This window comes from Branchiostoma lanceolatum, chromosome 6, assembly GCF_035083965.1.
Source record: "Branchiostoma lanceolatum isolate klBraLanc5 chromosome 6, klBraLanc5.hap2, whole genome shotgun sequence".
NCBI lineage: Eukaryota > Metazoa > Chordata > Leptocardii > Amphioxiformes > Branchiostomatidae > Branchiostoma > Branchiostoma lanceolatum.
This window is the reverse complement of record NC_089727.1, coordinates 18,364,757-18,389,363: the sequence shown is the minus strand read 5'-3', so window position 1 is coordinate 18,389,363 and position 24,607 is coordinate 18,364,757. Positions and strand designations below refer to the sequence as shown.

The following is a 24,607-nucleotide window of genomic DNA, read 5'->3' as shown; positions in this document are numbered from 1 at the left end:
AGGGCCTCATCTACATAATTTATAATATACATGTACTAAATAAATCTTCTTTGCGATAAGACTTTGATACTTTGAACAACATGTGTTACTAGTATTTGTGTAGAGAAGATGATCAACTGACATAATTTATGCAAATGAGGCCCTTATTTGCATAATAAGTGAAAAAGAATTAACGTTATAATATGCTTCCCGATAAGGCAGTCAGCGAAGGTATGGGGCCGTGGAACTCTAGTTAATATTGCACTTGGAGTAACTTTATAATAAGTTATACATACTTGTGGTATGATAATCAAATTGCCATGTTTAAATAGATATATGATATTCACTATATTGGGCTATATTTGTCATGCATAGATAAATACATGTAAATCAATTAACAGTTACAACTTCTTATCAAATAAGTAAGATGAAATATTAAATACAATAGAAGGCAGGTTGCCTAATTTCTTACACATGATTGATGAGTTATATCATGTTTTGTTCTTCACTACTGCGCAAGACAGACGATCATAGTGCAGATATTTCTGACAATTTATCATTTTTTGGCATCAAAATACAAACAGTGATTGCATAAGCCAGACGAGAGGTGAAAGTTCAACAGGTTAATATTTTTACATTTGGCTGCGTTCCTACTAAAAATGGCGGCGGAGTCGTCAGTGGGCGGACCGGGAGCGGGAGAAACTCTACCGTCTGTCGGTGATACGGACTTAGACGGGCTGATACGGCAGTGGATGACCTGGGACAAGGTGAGTGGAAGCTTCTTGCCACGTGAGAGAAGCCAAGGTGTCGTCTGAAGCGACTGTCAATCCGAAATGTGCGGTCGCACCGATACCACTGCACTGTCAGCCTTAATTTTTAGGACGGAACGTGACCGCCCGGTTTGCGGACAACATCGGCACATAGTTCGTTAACGGTCAAGCCAGGTCATTATTTTCACAAATGTCTGCATGATCTGAACACCGTGCCTCCCACGAAATTATATTAGGAGCCCTATACCTCACGAGCATGTTGATAAGGCCACTTGTTAAACATTAACAACAAAAGAATCAATCCGTCAATCAATCAGCAAACCACGCTTTATTTACCATATAGCCAGGTGGCATTGACCAATCAGGTGCCTCCACTTGAAGTTGATTATGATTCTGTAATGTCATTGGCCAGCGAACAAGTGTGTGGTTATTATTCTACTATTATTGTCTATCTATATTTTATTGTCCTAACCACACACTTGTTGGCGCTATACAACGTTACTGTTCATACCATTACATTTTGCCAGGGGTTTATATTCATATTAAAGGTAGATCTTTACTGTAAATGCCTTTAAGTACACGGCGATTCAATTTTGCAGAGTGTTCGTGGTGGTTTTAAGTATACGATAGTGCTATAGTCACATATATATGTAGTACAGTACCAAGTTGGTTGATAAAACCTCATTGACAGTACGTAGGGATGTGTTCCTATATATAACTTCAGGTACAGATACAGGAATTGGTTTACTTTCTCTTCGTAAGCCCCACTAAATTGACTGATGCAAAATTTTAACCTGTTTACATAGACGGAGGCTACACGAGGGGTTCTGAAGCAGCTGGTGCTTGACAAAAATGTGGATGAAATACGGAGCAGGCTCGGCCAGCGAATGGCGTTTGGAACTGCAGGTGAGGCTTATAAGGGTTTGCCAGGTGTCTAATGACACCGTTGAAACTTACCGTAAAAATCCAATTTACGTACTCACCCCTCCTAATGTACGCACCCCCGATTTGGGGACGATTGCGGGCCTGCCTCAGTGAGTTGAAACGTTCAGGGGAAAAACCCTCCTAACGTACGCACCCCCTCTCCAGCATTTCAGTGGATAGTTAGAGGTTGACATGATCATCCTTCCAATGATGTTTACCGACTGAAGGGTTACTGAGAAAATGTTTCTGGTAGAAAATATAAAACAATTTAAATATATGTATTATCTATTCTTTATTACTGATTGATTGTGTGGTAGCATGAAGATGTACCGTACTCTCATGCTGATATGTGATTGTTCCGAGGAAGAACCCCTCCTAGCAGAAGCACCCCGACTTTGGTGTCGGCCTGGAGCACCTGCTTGCAACTTGAAAAGTTTTAAAAGTGCGTACGTAAATAGGGATTTTACGGTATGAGCCATGTCAATGAAGGTGAACACTTTTGTTAAAGATGTTAGTTGACATGTCTGCTGAGTTGCTACAAGTTGAAACTAGGACGTAAGTGCACATTTATATACAGAGAGATATGTAGGTCTGACTTTTTCTGGTTTTACGAGCTTGTCAGCTGCAAACACACGTGCACTATACTGTAAATCCTTTTCTTTTCTCCAGGATTTAATTTAACTTATGGGCCATGTCAATGAAGATGAACACTTTCGTTAAAGATGTTTAGTTAACATGTCTGCTGAGTTGCTATATGCAAGTTGAAACTAGGACGTAAGTGCACACTATATACAGAAAGATATGTGGGTCTGACTTTTTCAGCTTTTACGAGCATGTCAGCTGCAAACACACATGCACTATACTGTAAATCCTTTTCTTTTCTCCAGGATTTAATTTCGTGTTTGGAGGAGAAAGGATGTTTTTGCTACATTTTGAGTTCAAGGTCAAAACAATACTGCACAAAAATGCAAATTCACAATGTCATGATTTAACAGTGGAGAGGCATCTTAGCTTGAGAACTGCGAAAATAAAACCATAACTTTCTAGAATTTGTAGCATCTTCTCATTAATGAATGTGATCTTGAAGCAGCCAAAAGAGGAATGTCCTTGCTTTTTTTTTTTTTTTAATATACATGTATGATATGTGTCTAACATAGATGGTTCTCAATCTGCATCTGTTCTTTCTGCTGAATTACATATAAATGTTTCTGGGTGTGTTTTTCAGGTCTGCGGTCCAGAATGGGAATGGGTTTTTCCCAGATGAACGACCTCACCATTATACAAACAGCGCAGGTCAGACTGAGAGTATCTTATATATGTGTCTATAAACTTAGCTGTCTAAAGTTAGCTGTGAGGGAACTGTAGCTACATATGTTTTAGAGATTTGAACTACATGTACAGGTGTTTAAACTATTGCCATACATACATAAAGATTGATAAATAAATACTTGTCTGAATATTTGTGTACAAATCAGCAACATGTGTGTAAACTACTATGTACTAACTACATGGTTGTACATTTTGTGATGGCCTTGAACATCCCATTCCTAATTCCCATCGACAGACAGATCCAAAAATATTTTTTTGTTATCATCGTGGACAAATTTCTGTCATAATTTTTGTTAATTCCCAGGTCGGCGTTTGGGCATGGCTTATTCAGATTTGGATATTCCTATTTATGTACCCGCCGACTTTGTCTGTCATGGTCTTAAAATTTGTCTATCATACTCAGGAAAATGACAGATCGATGCTGGCAAGTACCCTCATCACTCATATCTCTTAGTGTTTTCAGGCTATCTTATCCGAAAACTTAGAACAGTTTGTTTTCTTGTCCTTCCAGGGTTTTCTACGATACCTGCAGGAGACGTTTCCAGACTTGCAGAAAACAGGGCTTGTCATTGGTTACGACAGCCGACACAACAGCCAAAGGTTGGCATCTGTTTCATACCTCAAGCATCTACACTGTCGTAATGGTTAGGGTGTTTGACCCCAAACCCCTAGGTCCTGGGTTCGAATCTTCTCCCATGCCACCAATTTTGTGCCCGTGGGAAATTTTTTTGTGGTGCTATATTCATACTGAGTCATCAGGGCTCGAAATACTGGGTGCATGTGCACCCAGTGCACCCAATTTTGGAGCTGTGCACCTAATTTTTTACTGTGGGTGCACTGGTGCACCCAAATATTTTTGTACGGTTTAATGTGTAAAGGTACCACTGCAAACTAGTACACAGCATATTCTTGACATCTAAGTGTAAGAAAATAATAAGATCTTTGTTGTAGTACTTGTTTAAGATTTTGATGGTAGAATTTGAGTTAACTTCGATTTTGAAAGCTTCAAAACTGCGTGCCGAGATCGCGTGCCTTCACGCGCATGAAGAGGAACAGTATAAATTAGGTTTGTCATTAGGTTTTGCTTACAATAGTTACATTCTACTTTATTTCATGTGGTGCACCCAAAATTATTTTGGTGCACCCAATTTTTTAGGTTGGGTGCACCAGTGCACCTATTCCCAAAACTGAATTTCGAGCCCTGGTCATATATTCAAAGTAAAGTATAGTACTGTCGCAATTGTAGCATGAAAACAGATATTTACAGTGTCATGATTTCGCAATGGAGAGGCACCACGCAATAATAAAACCACCTCAAAAATTTTAAATGATTTACAGTACACCACTAGAGACATGAGTTGATCCTGAGTATTGATTTTTCTTCCCAGGTTTGCCCAGCTGACTGCAGGGATATTCCTGCATGCTGAGGTTCCAGTCTTTCTCTTCTCCAAGATCTGTCCAACTCCATATGTGGTAAGTCATATTTAAGTGTTAGAATGGCTGTGATTAACTGCTACACCCATGAGGAAACTGTTTTATTTTACCTACTGGTATTCCTAAACAAAAAATTAGGCAAAGGTACTGTACTGGTACAGCAGTCAAGGTACAGGTCCGGATCTGTATACATGGACCTAAACAAGTTTGGTCAATTATCTGTAAGTTAAACACGTAGCCAACGGTCATTTTTGTGGTAAATTCTTTGTGTGAGGATTTATATGTTGTGTTTTTCGAATCTGAAAAAACATTTTCAACTACATGTACATGTATCTTCTTCTTCTTGTCATCAAGTTTCAGATATAAGGTTATCAAAACTGTCATCTCTGACATGTGACTACCTACCTTTAGTCTATAAAAAAGGTGTCCACTAGACAGATTTAGCAATGTTTAGGTACAGGTACTGGTACACCAGATGTTAGTTCTAGACCTAATACCTAATTTCACAGGTACAGGTACAGGTCCAGGGTTTAGGTAAACAGCCCTCTGTGTAAGGACTACTTGGCCAATGTGCCCACTTTTTGGTGGTCCCTTAAATGATTTTTCCCATTGACACAAGCATTAAGAATCTATGTTGTTCTGTTCTGCAGCCTTACAGTGTTCTCCACCTGGGATGTTCCGCTGGCGTCATGGTTACGGCGTCCCACAACCCGAAGGAGGACAACGGATACAAGGTTTACTGGAACAACGGGTCGCAGGTGTGTTAAGATCTGCACCACTACACCAGCCTTGTTTCTATAAACAGATCTGTGCCTTTACACTACTAGCCTTAGTGAGTTCATGTTCCAAAAAATAAAACGGTTCGAACTGTTTCGGACATATTCCGAATTGAAACAGTTCACATTTTGCGTCCGTGATGCAAACTTGCACCCACACTGAAAACGGTCTATATCGAATTTGCATATTATGCATTTAGTCTGTTGTGATCCCGCACCTCGAGTTGGCGGCCGGAACAAGATTTTACTATTCAAAGACGCGGTCAAAATATCCTCCTGGTTCTGATGAATGCCACCTTGATGCCATCAAGTTTCCTCTGGACCTCCTGATCCCCCCCAAATAGATATCAGAGCTCTCGTTCCCTCATTAGACCACTTGTTAGAACTGGGGGCCATAGCAAAATGTTACAATTAAAAAACGCGGCCGAAAATCCGATCTACAGCTAAAAACTTTCACTTTTACCCGTGCTAAAACACAAGCCGCAAACTATGACCTTATGTACCCGGATGTGCGACGTCATAAACATCTATGTGAACCTGAATGATGACAATTCCGCGAAACCATTTTATTCTGAACCGTTGCAGTCTACCTCGCGAGGAGGTTCAGAATAAAACGGAACAAAACCGTTACAGAGCGTTCATGTTCACAAGTAAAACGTTTTATTTTGCTGAAAGGGTTCAAACCGTTTTACTTTTTCAATCATGAACGGGGCCTTATTTTGTACATGAATCTGCACCTTTACACTTAAGCCTTAATTTGCGTATAGATGTGCACTTTTACATCAGCTTTGTTTCTAATCTGCATATTTACACTAGCCTTAGTTTGTATACAGATCTGCACCTTTGTTCTATGACCTCTATGTACAGATTTGTACCTCTAGGCTTGTTTTATGACTGGATTTAAACCTTTCGATCTGAGCCTTATTCTTGTGCACGTTTACACTAGCCTTGTTTCTCTCCAGATAACCTCCCCCCACGACAAGGGCATCGCCAGTTCCATCAGTGCCAACCCGGAGCCGTGGCGGACATCCTGGGACGTGTCTGTCGTTGAGCAGAGCCAGCTGTGTCAGGACCCCATGGACAGGATCACCAAGGCTTACTATCAGGACCTACAGAACTACTGTTGCCATAGGTAAGGAAACTTTGCAACTTTATTCATGATTAGGGGTGGATACCGGTTCGCTGGACCTGATTCGGACCTTTATAACATCCAAGAACCGAGTCCAAAAAACCTGAAAGCCAACAACCTGAGTCCAAAAAAACCTGAACAAAGTTCAAATATATTTTTCTGTTTTGTTTGATAAGACATGTTTTGAGTCTCCCCTCTGACAAAAAAAGTATTTAAAATAAGTGCAACATATAGTTGTGCGTGTCAGTATTAATTCTCTATGCTTAATATTGGTCTAATAAAACAAAACATCAACTGGACAGGATCAGGTCCAGGTTCAGGTCCGGACCTGAACCTAAATCTATGGACCTAAACCTGAACTTGGACCTTATTAAGCCAAACCGGTATCCACCCCTATTCATGATACTTCATGGCAGACTGGAAAGTCTGAATTGGGTAATAATACTATGTATTTACAAGTCAGCTCACAATAGAAAAGCGATATCATTATATAGTGATTTAGGGTATATTAATTGTGCGATTTAAAGACTCTAGTGCACTTTAAACATACAACACAGAAATTGATACAATTACAACCAACATTGTAAACATTCAACAGGATTGTGTTGTTCGATACAATGCAGTAGAGAAAGCATGGGAACATTAACGACATCAATCACTTGTTCAGCAGGGTTACAATGTATGGCATTGAAGTGTTTTTGTGTCTGTTGGTACATGTATGGCAAGTAACCAGCAAAAATACTGTTGTCATGTCAACCAGCAAACAGAACTACTCTATATGTTGCCATAGATGTTACCAACAGACTGAACTATGCTGTAACAGTAACTCTCTTTTTGCAGGGAAAACAACCAGAAGACAAGTGTGAAGTTCACCTACACAGCCATGCACGGGGTTGGGTACCAGTTTGAAGTTCAGGCCTTCCAGGCTTTCAGTCTGCCCAGCGTTATACCTGTGGAGGAACAGGTCAGTTCAGGCTATAGGTCACATGAATATATATCAGTTTGGAGGCCAAAGATCATAGGTTTCAGAAATGCAGTGCACACATTTTCAACAAAATTGACAACAGCTGCATTGTATGATTGTATGCCAACTCAGGTGACCTCAATACGACAATTGCCCCATGTGCGGCCAAAGGACTGTATAGGTTTTGAACCACTCACACCGTGAAGGACCCCTACTCTTTTCGATAAGTGCGGTGGGTTCTTTAACATGCTGGAGGTGTGGCTCTCCCCAAACATGGGACGTCCCTAACCGAAACTCATTTACACCTGAGTGAAATGGGGAAAGTCGTGTAAAGTGCCTTTCCCAAGGGCACAACATAAACGGGAAAAATCAGGGAACCCCGGATTCCGACTCAGTACCCCTGGGTTCTGGGGCCAAACACCCTGCCACTGCGCCACCGCGACGTCACGTATGATTATGTCACTTAACCTTCATTGAAGTAAACATATTGTTTCTTTTTAATGTTTCTGTTTCAGATCAAACCTGACCCTGAGTTCCCAACTGTCAAGTTTCCTAACCCTGAAGAGGGAAAAAGTGCGCTGGTAAGTTGAGACAAGAGCTGCTTTTTTTAGGTGCATTTTTACTTATTGATGCTATTGCAACTAGATGTCCGAAGGTTAGATGTGACAGGTCGTTCATTTCATTGTTTTGTTTGCTTGTTGTGTGTAGGACTTAATGTTGTTTGTTTCTTGTGTGTAGGACTTGCTATCGTTGGTTTGTAGATCCTTGTGGTTTACGTAAAAGAACTATGTTTACTGTTTGCAAGATCTAGACCAGTCCTGATGTTGTGTTTGTTATTGTTGTTGTTGTTGTCTTTAGGACCTGGCTATGCAGACTGCAGAGAAACATGGCAGTTCTGTGATCCTGGCCAACGACCCTGATGCGGACAGACTGGCTGTGGCTGAAAAACAAAAGTAAAGAAACATTATTATAACTGATTCTAATTTGCATTCAATGCGTCTCTGTGAAATATTTTTAATTTTAAAAGATATGTGAATTTCTTTTTTTTTTTCATTGTTTTGAATTTGTAACTGATTCTGTCTGATGCATTTTTCCCAATGCCTCTCATAGCAGAAAATTGAAGACAGGAAATGAGATAAATTCATTTAAGACCCTTTTGGGATTTTGACCAAACTTCCTGTCAGTGTCTCCGATGTGTGCATGTGAAAATGGACTACTCTACTGTATCAAAAACTGCAGACACACAAGGGAACAAACCAACAGACATAAAACGAAAACAAAACCTCTGTACATGGAGTTAACTAGACTGCTAAATGTAAAATATCTGTTTAACGAAAGCTGACGACTGTGTGTGGAAAAAGCTAAAAAAAATTTCCTTTCTCAGTGGTTCCTGGAAGGTGTTTACTGGAAACGAGCTTGGCGCTCTGCTGGGTTGGTGGGCGTGGCAGTGCTGGAGACAGAAGAACCCAGACAAAGGTAACCTCACTCTAGTCAGGGCTTGAAATTCATTTTTGGAAATAGGTGCACTGGTGCACCTAACCAAAGAGATTCTGTGCACAGAAAGAATTTTGGATGCACCACATAAAATAAAGTTGAATGCTCTTTATAACTTCAATCTGTAATTCTATAGCGAACTTCAAAATTTCAAAGGAGTAAGACATCAAATTAAGTATATAACAAATTGTTATATTGCTTTTTCTGATACTTAAATTTCAAGAATATTCTGTATACTAGTTGACAATAGTAAAGTGTACGAAAATATCTAGGTGCACTAGTGCACCCACAGTTAAAAATTCGGTGCAGAGCTCCAATTTTGGGTTCACACAGGTGCACATGCACCCATTTGAGCCCTGCTAGTAGTACATCTTGAGACGTTCATGGTGCTTATATTTTCACAATTTGGGCAGTGACCTCTCTGCTGTAAAATTATAATTATACAGCAACTGTGGGTGTCCATTGCATTACTAATATAGTCATCATGACTTACTCTGTACTACCGAATCATTCCGACCGTGAACTTAAACCACTAGAAACATGGATCTCAACTTAAAGTTCATCCTTTATGTGTTTTGTACGATGTGCCTATGAGGGGTGTCAAAGTATACCTATGATGCCTGTATAGTTAACTAGTAATTGTATTTTGTATAGCTGCCAATGTGGTCATATGTTCTTCTAGTCACATGATGGTTCTTCTGTTTTTGTTCCAGATCCCCAAAATGTATGGATGATAGCCAGTACTGTATCGTCTAAGATTCTCAGGGCCATCGCAATCAAAGAATCCTTCAACTTTGAGGTAAGATGCTACTGTAAATCTTGAGGTGTTTGTGGTGGTCTTATATTTGCAGGAACCTCTAATCATAATTATAAAGCGACATTGCGTTTATGTGTTTCCATTGTACTACCAAACTATAGATTGTTGCAACGGTAAACTTATAACACTGCAAAAACTTCCTTTTTCCTTTCTTCTTCTGCTAAAATAAATGGATTTACAGTATATGGGTCTTCAAGACTGTTAAGGTCTCACACTGATGTTTTTTTGCTAAGGTATCTCACTGAAGTTTTTATCTTACAGGAAACACTTACTGGCTTTAAATGGATGGGAAACAAAGCTGATGAGTTGATGAAGAAGGGGCAGACTGTACTGCTTGCTTTTGAAGAGGCCATAGGTCAGTAAAGTTGCCATGATGGTATTGCGCAACCGTGTGATCATTACAAATGAAATATCATTTTAATGGGAAATACCGTGCATACTTTCCAGTTATATAGCACAAATTGCTAGTCATTAAAGAAAACAAAGTACATGTGATCAAGGGAAATTTTTGCACTTTTTTACTAGACCTGTTCACATAAGAAATCCTGCTGAACCCATGAATGGTGTATAGCAAATTGAATGTCAGATTACAAAGGGCAATAAAAAGCTTTGATTCTGATGATGTGTAATACAATGCGTTTGATACAGAATTGACAGAAAAATGCTTGAGCTATTCCTAGCCTTTTGTGTTAAGTTTACAGTAGCATGCATGTTACTGTATGTACTGCTTTTTTTCACCACTTTATTCACCTGCACCAATTTTTACAAATAAGAACAAAATCATAACATCATACTTAAGTTGGAACAATATGTGAAAGTAGCATTACAGAAGCGATACAATATTGTATACAAAACTAACTATCTGTGACAGAAAGAGAACTTTAACTAGTAAGTAAAAATTACATACAATACAAAGCTAAAATGTACTGCTTTGTTAGTGTTACCCGGTATGTTTTTTTTGCTCAACACGTATTGATATGGTACTGTAGGGTTTTTGCTTTGAAAATGTTTCTGCAGGGATTAAGTGTACATGTACTCTAGTATTACTTATAATTATACATGTATGCTTCTTCAGGGTTTATGTATGGAACTAACGTGCTGGATAAGGATGGGATCAGTGCATCTGTAGTGATGGCTGAGATGACATGTTGGCTAGCCAGTCAGAACATCAGCCTCACACAGCAACTACACAGGATCTTTGAAACGTAAGTACTGCAGAGGTAGGGGGAGCTTCAAAGGTGGGCAATCATCCCTGTAACTATAGTTAAATGTCAATCATCCTTGTGTTCTTTCTGTAGATATGGTTACCACATGTCAATCATCCATGTGTTCTTTCTGTAGCAATGGTTACCACATGTCAATCATTCTTAACTGTGTTCTTTCTCTAGCTATGGTTGCCACATGTCAATCATCCTTGTGTTCTTTCTGTAGCTATGGTTACCACATGTCAATCATTCTTGACTGTCTTCCTTTTGTAGCTATGGTTACCACATGTCAATCATCCTTGTCTTTCTCTTGTAGCTATGGTTACCACATGTCAATCATCCTTGTCTTCCTCTTGTAGCTATATATGGTTATCACATGTCAATCATCCTTGTCTTCCTCTTGTAGCTATGGTTACCACATGTCAATCATCCTTGTCTACCTCTTGTAGCTATGGTTACCACATGTCGATCATCCTTGTCTTCTTCCCGTAGCTATGGTTACCACACGTCAGAGAACTCCTACTACATCTGCCATGACCCGCCCACAATCGCTAAGATGTTTGAGAGAATGAGGAACTGGGATGGCAAGACTGGCCAGGTAAGATGGTTTACTGTAAATTTTTAAATGCTCACGGTGGTTTTAGTTTTGCGTATTTCCCAGTGACCTCTATTCGAATTCGTATTTCATGTTATTACCGAACCAGAGAATGGTTTCAAACACAATCTTAAAACACATTTAAAATTGCCTTTTCCCTCCTACTGTGAAATAAAGCCCCCGCAAAACTAAATGAATTTAGAGTATATCCTAGTCTGATACAGTGTATGTCCTTGCTCTTCACTAAGCTTGTATATTCTAGTCCAATGACTTGGTATATAAATGTTTGACAATGTATACTTGACAATGATACAGTGATTTGTATGTTCCCAGTACCCCAGTTCATGTGGTCCGTACAAGATCAAGTATGTACGAGACTTGACAGCAGGGTACGACAACAGTAAGCCTGACAACAAGCCAGTAAGTATGGAGAAAAAATGTTAATTTCTTTACACTCATTACCATAAGTTTATAATTGTACTCAGGCTAACTGCTGTGGCATCTTAGTGGCATTGTAGTGGCCTTGAATGGCTAGACTAGCGGACACGAGATCAAGAGGTCGCGGGTTTGATTCCTATGGTACCTAGCTTGATGTTGTGTCCTGGGGAAAAGCACTTCCCAAGGTGGTGGGCAGTGGAAGGAGAGGGATGGGCTCTGCTTTTGAATTCCAATACCGTGCCCTAGACACAGTAGATTCAAAACCCACTGGCTCAAAAAGGCTATGGGACTACCTTTACCTTACCGTTACCAATTGTTGTGTGTGCTACAAAAATCTCATTGACAGAAATCAGGCAAACAACTATTAGTTGATCTAATGCTTTGTTTGCAGATCATTTTGCAAATTTTGACATTTCAAACAGCAAGCTGATGTTGATTCTGTCACAGGTACTTCCCACGAGCAAAGCCAGTGAGATGATCACCTTCTCCTTCGAGAATGGCTGTGTGGCAACCTTGAGAACCAGCGGGACGGAGCCCAAGATCAAATACTACACAGAGATGTGCCTGCCGCCCGGCACTGGAGGGTGAGTTGTATACCGCTCAGGAGTTCAGCACCAAGGAGAGGACCAGGCGGACCTTGTGTTGTGCTGTTGTTCTGCTGTTTCTGTGTTGTATTGATGTCGTCTCTGTGTTGTTTGTGATATTCCTGTGTTGTTTCTGTGCTGTTTCCTTGGTATTGGCGTGTGTTGTTTCAGTGCTTCAGCACCAAGGACAAAACCAGGCTAATATTGTGCTTACTCTTGCTGTTGTGATGTTGTTTTGTTGATCCTGTGTGCTGAGTTATTTTCATGCTGTCTCTGTTTCTCTGCCTTTATTGGGTTATTCCAATGCTGTTGATATATAATCCCTATGTTGTTTCTCTGCTGCTGCTGTGTTGTTTCTGTGTTTTTTCCATGCATGCTGTTGATGTATGCTGCTGTTGTGTTGTTTCCATTCTGCTGATGTGTTGTTTCTGTGCTGTTTTTTAGTGCTGTTGATGTGTTGTTTCTGTGCTGTTTCTCAATGCAGTTGATGTGTTCTTTCTGTGCTGTTTCTCAAATGTTGTAGAGGTGTTATTTCTGTGCTGTTTCCATGCTATTAACGTATTGTTCCTGTGCTGTTTCAGGTCCCCAGAGTCTGTCGCAGCAGAGCTCCATGCCATGGTGGAGACTATGGTCAAGGACCTCCTTCAGCCTGAAGTGAACGGACTGATCGCCAGAAGCGGTTAACAAAGTCTAGCCTGCAGGAGTAAACTTAACCTTTGGCTCGCTGAAGTAGCCGTTTGGCACCCAATTCCCTATCGGTTACAGAGTTAGGCAGCAGGGAGATGGTTAAGATAGCTATCAATCATATAGAAAACCAGCCAAACCCCAACGACGTCTTGTCTTTTTTTCCTGAACTTTATGGTTTCTATCAATCCAAATACAAATGTATAAGCCTGTATCAATTTGATTTACTGGTTTTCCAATTTAAAAGTAAAACACTGACAAACATGAAAACAGAGTCTGAAGGAAAATTTTGTACGTAAATGCTACAAACAGTTTCAGGGAGTGAAAGTAGTCATATTCAAGTCTTTCTCTAAGCCATGTTTTTCTCGTGACCTCTCGCTGAATTTTTACTTTGAAGTATTTCAGAACATACCCTGTATATCCCTGTGAAGTGATTGCATAACTATAAGCAATGCCAATGTGAACCTCAACATTGCCTATGGAGGGGGGGGGGGTGATACCTTCCGAGAGGCTCTTGTGGAAGGAGGTTGTGATTCGTTAAGGATTTTCATCGGAATGTTTGGTTAACATGTATGCATATGGATGGACAATCGACCGATCCTGACACAATTATCTGTTCAGCCAATGATAGCATAGCAATTATCCGTTCGACCAATGAGAGAGTGGCTTCATGTCTATCAAGCATTTGCATGTTTATGTTTTCATTTTGTGTTTCTACCTTTTGAGGAAGGTGGGTGGGGCTTTGGGATCAATCTGTATACCTCAAATTTTCCACTGTTGACTCACAACAGTATTTTATTATACAGTTTGTAATTACTGTATCTTTTTTTTTTTACCAAGATTGTCATGTCAGCTGAAACAAGTCACTCATGGAAGGAACAATATCAGGTTGATTAAATCAATTAGTGGGAAAAGCAGGACTTAGGTCTTTGTGGTTTAGCCAGCATCACACTGCTGGAAAATAGCTTGCCCGACAAGCCTGTGAGCTAAAAAAAAAACGTTTTCAACCAAAATATATGACTGGTGTCCTCTCGACCACTGCACTGTTTTCACAGCATACCCTGTCTATTGAAATGGTAGATTTTCAGGTGAAAAATATGCTAGATTCTCTGGCGATTTTGTAATTTGGTGACCTTAATTCTGGCATCAACAGATTTTTCTGAAGGTCATTGGCAGTGTGGTGCCAGCTTTATATAAAATTTACTTGTGGATGATTAAGATGCCACAATTTGTACATGACCTTGTCACATCTATGGCATTTAGTTTCTATCTTAATTTATAGCAATCTTCCTGGCTATACAATTGTTAAAGACCAAAAAGGTCTCTTGCAAACCTGTAATGGTTGTATAGTTAGTTGAGTTAGTTGTTACCCTTAGGCCACACCAATTTATTTTCTTGGTTAACGGAATTAAAAAAAAATTTAAAAAAAAGCTAGATTGGAAAAACAACATGAAAACAGAATCTCAGAGGAATGTTTTTACTTTGGTGCGCACAGTATCAGGGAGTGAACAGGGTCAGGTGCAAGTTTTCACCCCAGCCTTCTGTTTTCATGATGATTTTTTTTGCTAAAATTAAAAATCCGTTAACCAAGAAATTGAATTGGTGTGGCCTTAGTGTAAAGTTTTCTTTGATGATACAATAATTTGATGAAGATAAACAATACAGGTTTTGCTATCGCAAACCTGTAATAAATTTCAAGCAATAACATGTCCGGATGATATTTTGCACCTATGAAGTTTATAGTTACATAACTGTGATGTCCAAATATGTTTTATGTGATGGGCCTCATTTTTTGGAGCTTCTATGTAATACATATAATTTAATTTCTTGCATTCTTTTCCTATTCCAAATTTGTGAACAATTATGATATCTGCTTACCTTGTTTTTACACAAAATTGGAACGACATCTATTTAGTGACGAGGTTCCTTTTTTTATATCCATTGTGAAGTTTAAAAAAAAGGTTAATGGAAAGTAATGAGCCAAAAATATAACTCCAAGACGAGGGAAGAATAAGTTTTTCGTTGATACAAAAATATTAGTGAGAAGATGTCATAATAATCATCTTTACTGTAGTTGATATGAATTTTGCAATACGAAAATTGTTTTATTTGTCAATTTTATTTCATGATTTGCGCATTATTGTAACACCACATTTATCGATGTGTCAGTCCATCTTGAATGAGACTTAAAAACCTAGTACGTGTCTGTTGTTGTGACCATTTGGAACTGAATAGGCTTGTTTTTGTTAAATTTTCCGGGTGACGTTCGACTTACGAATAAATGCAAGAATAATGACTAACAGTCTGTGTGGTCAAATTTATGCTATTTAAGACTGAAGCGGGTATTTCACTGGGCTGTGCCTTATTGCCTTAACTTGAGAAAGTTATTCGCAAAGTGGCTTAAGGTTAAACCGGCACCTATTTGTTGCCTAAAATTGTGAATTTCTAAAAGAATTTCAATTATCATAAATGATGCAATAATTTCACTCATTTTAGTTCTACACAATGATGTTTTTTTAAAGTCAATGGCAACATGCTTTCGAATATGTTTACATATATTAAGCATGTTCATTTTCAGATATCGAAGGTAGCAGAAATATATAGGCTGTGTTCAGTGGGCAAAATGTAAGGGAATAATTGTAGGGTCCAGGATTCTATTATAATATACAACTGCACAAGAAACATGTAGAAACAAACACAACACTATTTCTTGAAATACTTTGCCTTTAATATCAAAAACTATGTACTCCATGTACATATTGCAATGACAATGCTTAAGACAAAACCGAAGTGATAGAAAAAGATTGTAGTTTTCCTGATTTGTTTTGACGAAAAAGTTTTAACAGAAAATGTGTGGATGAACTTTATGAAATAAAATATATTTCTGATCAAATCAAAACAAAGGAATAACAGCTGCTTGTCTTCAAACTTTGCAACATCAATAACTAAAAAGTAGGAATTCACCCCATTACCACAAAACAAAAGGTAACGTTAATTTCATTCATTATGGAAACTAAAAGCTAAGCAGAAGACTCTTGGAATACAAAACTTGTTGAGAAAAACAATTTAATATGAAACAGCAATGAAAGTATCGGAAGTACGAAAGAATACAGGACATGGTGAACATTGCACTGCTTAGAACACAACGATATGAGTTTAGTCTGTTTTTTAAAGGTGCCCTAAGCAATTTTAGTGGATAATATGCAAATATTCTGGCTAAGGCAATCTGTATGAAATTGACATTACAAATTCCCCACATTAGCACACTTGCATACACACGTCATTATTTCATACTTTGGGCATTTATAAAAAGAGCACAGAAACAAGACGCAAAACGTCAGTATTTTATCTATTGGTACCACCCAATAACCAGCCCAGAATCCAGCCGTAACCGTTTTCTGTCAACAATTTTTGGTAACTTCCAGCCGTGTCACAATGTCCGAGTACATTGAGCCTTGACCATGCGATTAATTCTCCAGAAGCGTTCAGGACTCATCGGTCAGCGCACTTTCGGAAGATTTGAAATAATGGCTTAATACGACTTTCAATGATGCTTTGGGCCCCTTTAACAGTATGCAGTAAGAACACTTGTGGATTTTCTGCAACAATGCCATTGACTTGAATTTAAAAAAAAAATTCAAGTCCAAGGCGTTTTCTGAAATGCAGCTATAATGATATTGCCAAATCATAAATCTTTCGCTGTCTTCAGCAGAGTACAATCAGCTCCAAACAAATTATATGGATTACTTGATGTACTTTTAACCTTCTCCCTGCTGCCTGACCCACTCATCAATAGACCTTTCTCACCCGGCGGCCATGATAGAATAAAAATGAAGCCATTGTGGCAAACATTAGACTGATCCTAACTGTCAATCACAATTAGCAGTTTAGCCAATGATTACCTGATAATTAGAGAATCGACCAATGAAGAAGTGGCTGCATAACCGTCAAATATTTGCATTTCTATGTTTTTATTTTGCATTTCTACGTTTTGACGGAGGAGGGCGGGGACTATGGGATCGGTCAACGTGGCTCTAAATTGCTGCATCTTTTCTGTGCATTACATTATAGTTATGATATTGACACTGGGATATCATATTTCAAAACTAAGTGTGATTTGGGAGAAAAACTAAATCTGTGCATTATTTTTCATTTTTTTGCCTCATTGGCCTCATTTTCATTCTATCATGTCCGCCACGTGAAAAAGGTGTATACGTATTTGGTACCAAAAGGGTGCCTCGGCTGGGAGAAGGTTAAAGGCACAGATGTTGAAGAGTTGCCGTTATGTGTCCCACTGCGGCCCTCCTCCATGGTAGTTTCCTGATATTTCAGCATCAGCAAAGTTCAGCCCAGGATTCTGCAGATAGAAGATGAGAAAAAAAGCCACACAGAAATGAGCAATATTCTAATTTCTGGAACTATTATAGTTTTTTTTAAATTTATTACTTTTAGAAGATTGTTGTTGGATCTTGACCCATGCTCGTTGATTCCCTGTGAGAGACACCACATTTAAATGCAGTAAGTGTAAGATAAGTATAAAAAGTATAATTAGGGTACAATGTTCTTCCGGCAATATTAAAAGAGCACAAAGCAATTTCAGAACATTGGAAGTCAGATTTTCAAATTCAATTTTCTAGTCCTTTCTATACATAGTAAGTTTAAATAACACTTATTGCATTGCATATCAACCATCATGGAGCAAAGATGTGATGTCGTTGTGTGGTGAGAACTCATTAAAAATCTGGGTGCTGATTTTTTTGTGGTTCCAATTTTATAGATAAAGGACTCCTCCTGCGGCTTGTTTCTGTGCTCTTTTTAAACGCCCAAAGTAAGAAATCATGATAGATACAAATGTATGTGCTAATATGAGAAAGTATACAGATTGCCATATTCAGAATATTTCCATTTTGAACATTCTCATATTGCTTTGGGCTCCTTTAACACTCAAATATAACTTATACTATATAACACATAGTTTGTAATTCAGAATATCTTCATGCAATGTTACAAGTAGGACCTGCTTGTTGGTACCATGTTGAAAGAACAAGAAAAAACAACAACTTGACATACAGTCTAAATGTAGATTAAGCATACAGTCTAAATGTAGATTAAGGAAAGTTCTGAGTCAGTACAGTGCAGACCAAATGTACCATGAGGTTTACGAAGTTAAAGTATTGGAGCTACAGGTATGGGGGAACATGCATGGCATGTATTACCCATAAATACAACAATACTATATCATTAGGCTCGCCCCTGAGGTGTCGCCAAAAAGTCATATACAACTGTGTATTAGGCTATCATAATTTTTATTCTACACAAAAATACATCATTTCTGAAAGTTTCACAAAACGAGACTCATACATTTCAGAGCAATGGCTGTCACATTTGTACAACTTTAATTGTTTTTATTGCAGAATTTCTATTCTCATAATGACTAACATTACAATATAAGACATGCCTGAACTTGATAATGAATACACGTGCAACAAATGCAAGTATATAAAACAATTGTCATAGCTTTGTGACCCTTAATAGATTCTATTGTAACTACAAGACAATAACTCCTTGACATGCCTGATCATGATAACACATTGCAACTGAGGAACCATGCAGGACAAGGGTTAAACAGTGTCTAGTTATAGTTGACAGTTAACTTTACTACTGATTGTTGGTAAATACAAGTAATTTACCAGCCAAGCGGATCACTTGGAATCTCGTATATGCACAATGCATTCTGGGTACATGCTCTTCCGCATTCACCTGGTATCTATTCTATTCCAGCTCCAGACCTGTTTATTCCTTTGATCGCTTCTACACAGAACAGTCGGGCACCCAATAAGACCCCATTCACACTGGGAAAATTTGATGTTTGTCGTACTGCAGTTTCCTATTTACACACAAGGAACTAGGACCCCCACTGCGCCACTCCTTCGCCCTATGTTGTAAAAAAAGTTGTGACCCCTTATTGACCCGCCGCGACCTTTGACAGCGCACACATGTGGCAAATCTTTCAAAATAGCAGGAGAAGCAGCTTGGTTTTTGTTCTTCATGCGACAGATGATGTTTCTTTTCGCCCATGAACTCGAGAAATGATTGGTATTTGAATATTTGTCTGAAAGATATGCGAGAGTTTTGATTGACTCCGAGTATTAGAAATATTCGATTTTGGGACATGACAACCAAATGTTTCAAACTCAAAGGGAATGGATGCCAGACTTTTCTGTGTACAAGTGATTGTTGGAGCAAGCCGGAGTTAGCCTCCTTCGTAGACTTTTGGAGTTGCATTGTTCATTTGTTAGGGGCAGCACTGATACGTGATTGCTTTACACGGGCTAATGACAGCAGAGGGAGTTCACAGTCGAGGGAGTTATGCTGCGGAGGAAAGGCTCCCCACCTAAAAAAAAACGACGCCACTCCAAGAAGTCTGTGAAGGAGGCTAAGCCAAAGCTAGGATAGGATGCATACCAGGCTACAGCCACATACTAGGCTTAAGGCTAGGCTACAACTACTTTAAGTTTGTAGCTTCTGCCATGGTCAGCATGCCATTCAGAAAGTTACAGCTACAGTCCTCTACTTACACTCTGCATTTGCAATAGCAATTGAGTTCTTTACGGCTGCATCCCACTGCCATATCTGCTCCCAGGACGTTGTGTTCTCTACACCTTGGGTCTGGTGACGAGGATGGTGGTAAAAAATATACACGACAATACTTACAAAACATTACACTTCTCTATGTAGTTAAAGAGGCAGTCTGTCATCCATCTAAAATTGTAATTCAAGTGAAATAACTTCTAACAGAGTAGGACTGCCAATTAAAATATGTAGGTTCCTGGCATTTCTAGGTCAAGAATCTCGACTGTTCTTTTAAAACAAATTGAGTATTGACGTGCAGAATGTGTCATTGTATACTTTCTAAATCTGTGCAAGTTTGGTTCATACTTGTTACAGTCACACAAAATACAAAGTTTAACACACAAACATACGCGTACACACACACACACACACACACACACACGCACACACACACACACACACATACAATTATCATTTACAATGTTTATGTAGACAGTTTGTTCGTGGAATTCCTGATAACAATGGCTACTAACATTACTGATGTGAATTTAGCTTATAACGTTATATCAAACAATGTTAAAAGTGCATGTTACTGAATCCATTGGTAAGCACACTTGACATGCTCTGTTTAGTCTACATAACTGATGCCAGGAATAATAATAATTAGAGTTACTGTACAATTGTTGACTAATTATGAGGAGTGGTGTATATGTTTTCAGTTGCATGCAGAATGGTACCAACAAGCATGCCCACACAAATAATGCAAGCACGACCAAGATGACTTCACCCCTGCAAAAGGCACATCAAGTTCATTCACAACCACATTCCACCTGGGGTGGTGACCTCGCTGCGGTCTTGCTGCGATGTAAAATTTCACACAGCACTCATCAATGAATTGCACAGATAAACAATTTGGCTCGCCCCTGAGGCGTCGCCAAAAACAAACCTTTTTACGCCTAGTGTGTTTTCTTGTCTTTTCAGTTATACTTTTTTAAACATTTTGCGTGACATTCCAGTTATGAAGTCAAGGGTTACACAAGTTCAAGTAAGGTCGCAGCAAGGTCACAACGTGTGAAATGGGGGCCTTATAATGTATTGGCAAAGTTGTCATGGTAAAATTGATAATTAATAGGGTAATAATTCTTCCGTATTGATAAAAAAAATTTCAAATCACACCTTCTTCCAACAACAACTTAATCTCATTTCTAGATGAGATGAACATGTATACACTATCATACTTTTCATTGAAGATAGCTAAGATATTGGTTACATTTGTCCTATACTTCTACCAAAAATGCTAAAAAAATGCAGGGACAACAAGTAAAATTAAAAAAATATTCATAAAACATATGTTGCAGTCTTTAGATACAGTATTAGGTATCTAGATATTTTGAACATGAGACACAGTCAGATTTAAAAGAACCAGTAAAAAATGTCCCAACATATGGTATAAAAAATAACGGGACGTAAAAAAATCTGTCAGACCAGTGACAGTACTTACCAGTAATAAAACAGTACTGTCGTTATCCCTATACAGATTCCGATGGAAGGTCCTAAGCATGGTGAGACAAAAATGACTCAGGAAACCATCTTCTGCTTACTAGTAGTTTGTTTGAACCTTTATCATGAAAAACACTAAATCTGCCTGCTGGCAATGCTTTTCGTTGAGGTCATGAGGGAAGAGGTAAGGGTCAGACAAAATATGACAGATACAGATTACACCAAACAGCAGTTACTCAAGCAACTGGATATGATTTGTAGAGTTACTTGAGTAACTGCTACTTGGCATATCTTATTACCTGGATGTCTAACCTTCAAAGAAGATACAAATTACACGATTGCTGTCCTAAAATGATTGGTTTGGAGGTAAATTGAATGGATTTAACAAGGAAAACTGTGTTTTGTTTTTGTTAGACTTACAAAATGCTTTGTAAGTGTTGGTTAAAGTTTGGGTGCTTCAAACCATGACCTTGTGAATACTGTAACAATACTACAGTTGTTAATTTTCAACACACACTTATATTAAGGATTTTGGACACTGTTTTTTGGACACTGACCTCTCTCTGGACTCTCTCCATGGTCAGTTTCTTCTCCATGTTGTCGTGCACCTGCGGGTCAGCCGGGTACTGACCGTCCAGGAGGGACTTCCAACAGTCTCGGCCAGAACGCTCACTCTTGGTGATCACTATCCTCAGCAACTTGTTGTCTTCTACAAAGGGAATTCAAAACATTACTCTAAGGAGCATATATGGCCTCCGTCGGTCAGTGTTGACCATGATAAAACCCTAATTCACAACAGCCCTACAGCATCGACTATGGCTAAACAGCCTTATACGAGAATGGCAGTCTCTGCCACAAAAATCACATCTGTTAGCGGACTCAGTATCTGTTGCAAAGATCTTTTCTGCGGATCCGCTTTTCTTCTGCGCTGTGCATCAGTCTGGCTTCTCCTGATTTGAGCTGTCTGGACAGTGTGCATCTCCACCTGAAACGGTCACTTGCAAGGTCCTCCCAGTGCTCCGTATCAATATCTAGAGCCTTCAAGTCCCTCTTGCAGACATCTATGGACTCTATGGAGCACATCCACATATATCATCTAACTGTAAATCAAGTCAGTTTTGCAGGGAGTTCTATGATGGTGGTTAAAACAATTCTATAGAACCATAGTGGTAGCACAAAAGACGTCTTCACATTTTGAGGCAAAAGGTCACCGGAAAAAAAGAAAGAAAATAAAACCACTGCAAAGGTCTTAAGATGTTATTTCTGTATACTATTAGTGAGAAATATCTTCATAACTCAGCCGTTTGAGTTTTTTAATCAATAAACCATTTCTCTCTCTCGTGTGCACGCTTTCTCTCTCTCTCTCTCTCTCTCTCTCTCTCTCTCTCTCTCTCACACACTCTCTCTCTCTCTCTCTCCACCTCTCTCTCATATCATTGAAGGTGGCATCATATCAACAAAAACTGTCTGTCATGTTTTGGACCTTATTTGCAATTAATTCCTTATTCCTCAATCATACACAGCGATTTAGGAATAAATACTGCATTTCATAGTTTAAAGTCTTCATCATCATCATCTACCGGCCGATGGCCGGGACTAAATAAGTGCATACATCACTCCATATCGCCCTGTCCAACATCATTTGTCCTAAGTGTTCATATGCAATCTCAGTGTCTCTGACTAAACTATCGGTAAAAGTCAAACTTCTGCAGTGCACTTGGCTTCTTGGTTTCCATAGAAGGATGTCCGAAACTATTTGCTGTTTGGTTCGAAAGCAGTGTCTAGCAAATGTTACAAGACGGTTAAAGTCTTAAGTTGAAATGGTAACATGTTCTTACCAACTGTCCACAGGAAGTCATCTGTAACAACGTTCCCAGGAACGGTGCCCTGAAATAACAAAACACAAAAATAGTTGTTATCATCAAATTCCTTTCAGCTGCAAATTTGTTTTAATAGCTGAAGTTCAACAATAGCTGTTGGTTTCAATCAATCTATGGTTTCTATTTTCATGACATCACCGTTTCACCCTTCCTGTCAATTTAAAGACTGAACAGATTGATGATCACAAGCACACAGAAAGAAAGTTCACCATTTCAAAAAGCAATATTGTTTGTAGATAAAAACATATTTTTCACTACTTTAAGTTATTCAAAAAAGGGCCTGTCCATTGAAATAGACAATCTATGTCTAATTGATATCTCAATGCAAAATTCATTTCCATTACCAAAGTTGATTTTTTTTAAAGTAAATCGTTCCAACTGTAAACAACATCAGTTTACATATATAGTTGTTTTGACTTTTGTGTTGTTTTGTTTTGTTGGATTCTACTTAATTGTAAAGAAGTACAAACGTATAGCTATCCTGGAACCAACTTCTGAAACCTTACACCAGTAAACCCCAAGAGCGGATTCGGGCTAAAAATAAACTGGATTCTAAAATATCCATTTATAGACATGGACAGCTGGGGAAAGGCCTAAATGGCATGCAAGCTTTTCAGGATTTTTCTAATCTCCAAGCAGATGCATGGGGGGCTTAATCGTTACATTTTCCTATCTGCCTTTTTTTGTGTCAAAATACCTTCTTTCAATTGTTTGACACAGAAAATCTTACGATTTTACGTCCCAAACATCTGCTTAGATTTGAGGTTTTCCAAGACAAGAAATCATTGGACAGTAGGCACGCATCTGTTAAATCATCACCAATCAAAGGTAATGTTACAAATACAAGACTTTAGACTCACGTTCAGTATCTCTTTGCCCCTCACGACGGTTGTCAACTTCTTCCCGCTCAGTTTGCACTTGATTTCCTTCGCCTTTGTCCCTGGTTCCAACGCTACCTCCGCCACGACTTCTTCTAGCGTCTGATACCAGCAGCCCCAAGGCGTTTTACACTCAATTTCTCCAATTTTCTCAGCAAAATCCGCCATTTCTAGGTCTGAAAAGGTCTAAACAGTAGCCTATGCGTTGAATTTGGAGATTGAGGACTTTAGAAACCTCGTTTCTGGAAGCTTTTGTTGATACAAGTCTCTGAAGTTGTCACGCCTCTGAACTCATGGGCTTCTTTCTTCGTACTACCCGGAAGTGAACCAGGAGGCATTTCACTTCCGGGTTCAACGACCTGTAGGGCGCGAAATATAAACTACTTTCACTTTATTTGATAGTCTCCGAGCATCTTCTCAGGTTTTTATTTAATCGAGGCTATGGATTGACGCTTATTTCTAATTCGGTGTTTGTGGACTTTTATTTCTTATTTTTACTGGCCAAATGTGCAAAAACAAAGAATTGGCTGGGAACGAGTCAACAATGTGACCCCTGACCTCTATTCACTACCCTGGGTACGGGTTTCAACTTTTGTCGTAAAATTAAGAATAAATATATTCTTATGAAACATATGTAATATTAGGGGATTTTTA

General features: G+C 38.9%; 2 protein-coding genes across 5 annotated transcripts; one reads left to right on the top strand and one right to left on the bottom strand.

Moving 5' to 3' along the window:
- Positions 1–610: 610 nt before the first annotated feature.
- LOC136437440 (phosphopentomutase-like) lies at positions 611–14,831 on the top strand. Its single transcript, XM_066432056.1, has 18 exons — positions 611–746; positions 1,556–1,655; positions 2,899–2,966; positions 3,514–3,602; positions 4,391–4,475; positions 5,087–5,194; positions 6,175–6,344; positions 7,182–7,305; positions 7,821–7,886; positions 8,164–8,258; positions 8,690–8,781; positions 9,513–9,598; positions 9,878–9,971; positions 10,692–10,821; positions 11,314–11,419; positions 11,750–11,836; positions 12,302–12,438; positions 13,020–14,831. The coding sequence occupies exons 1-18, from the start codon at positions 639–641 to the stop codon at positions 13,120–13,122; spliced, it is 1,848 nt and encodes a 615-aa protein (XP_066288153.1). The 5' UTR covers positions 611–638; the 3' UTR covers positions 13,123–14,831.
- Positions 14,832–17,310: 2,479 nt separating this feature from the next.
- Positions 17,311–24,270, bottom strand: LOC136437462 (nudC domain-containing protein 2-like). Of its 4 annotated transcripts, none has more exons than XM_066432080.1 (5): positions 23,936–24,270; positions 23,034–23,082; positions 21,753–21,904; positions 19,701–19,791; positions 17,324–17,479 (listed from the first exon to the last, which is right to left on the bottom strand). In XM_066432080.1, coding segments are annotated over exons 1-5 (480 nt in total). In that variant the 5' UTR covers positions 24,122–24,270; the 3' UTR covers positions 17,324–17,477. The 4 variants fall into 4 exon arrangements, with proteins under 4 accessions (XP_066288178.1, XP_066288177.1, XP_066288179.1 ...); XM_066432082.1 differs by lacking the exon at positions 19,701–19,791 and adding an exon at positions 21,197–21,248 and having other exon boundaries at positions 17,347–17,479; positions 23,936–24,266; XM_066432083.1 differs by lacking the exon at positions 17,324–17,479 and adding an exon at positions 21,197–21,248 and having other exon boundaries at positions 23,936–24,267.
- Positions 24,271–24,607: the final 337 nt, after the last annotated feature.

What these genes read in the sequence shown, in the direction of transcription:
- LOC136437440 (XM_066432056.1), top strand. Translation starts at nt 639, where the DNA reads ATGGCGGCGGAGTCGTCAGTGGGCGGACCGGGAGCGGGAGAAACTCTA. An exon ending in AAGAATCCTTCAACTTTGAG is followed by an intron (nt 9,599 to 9,877) that starts GTAAGATGCTAC and finishes TTTATCTTACAG; the next exon opens with GAAACACTTACTGGCTTTAA. An exon ending in GGGATGGCAAGACTGGCCAG is followed by an intron (nt 11,420 to 11,749) that starts GTAAGATGGTTT and finishes GTATGTTCCCAG; the next exon opens with TACCCCAGTTCATGTGGTCC.
- LOC136437462 (XM_066432080.1), bottom strand. Translation starts at nt 24,121, where the DNA reads ATGGCGGATTTTGCTGAGAAAATTGGAGAAATTGAGTGTAAAACGCCT. An exon ending in GGGGCAAAGAGATACTGAAC is followed by an intron (nt 23,083 to 23,935) that starts GTGAGTCTAAAG and finishes TTGTTATTTCAG; the next exon opens with GGCACCGTTCCTGGGAACGT. An exon ending in TGACTTCCTGTGGACAGTTG is followed by an intron (nt 21,905 to 23,033) that starts GTAAGAACATGT and finishes TTCCCTTTGTAG; the next exon opens with AAGACAACAAGTTGCTGAGG.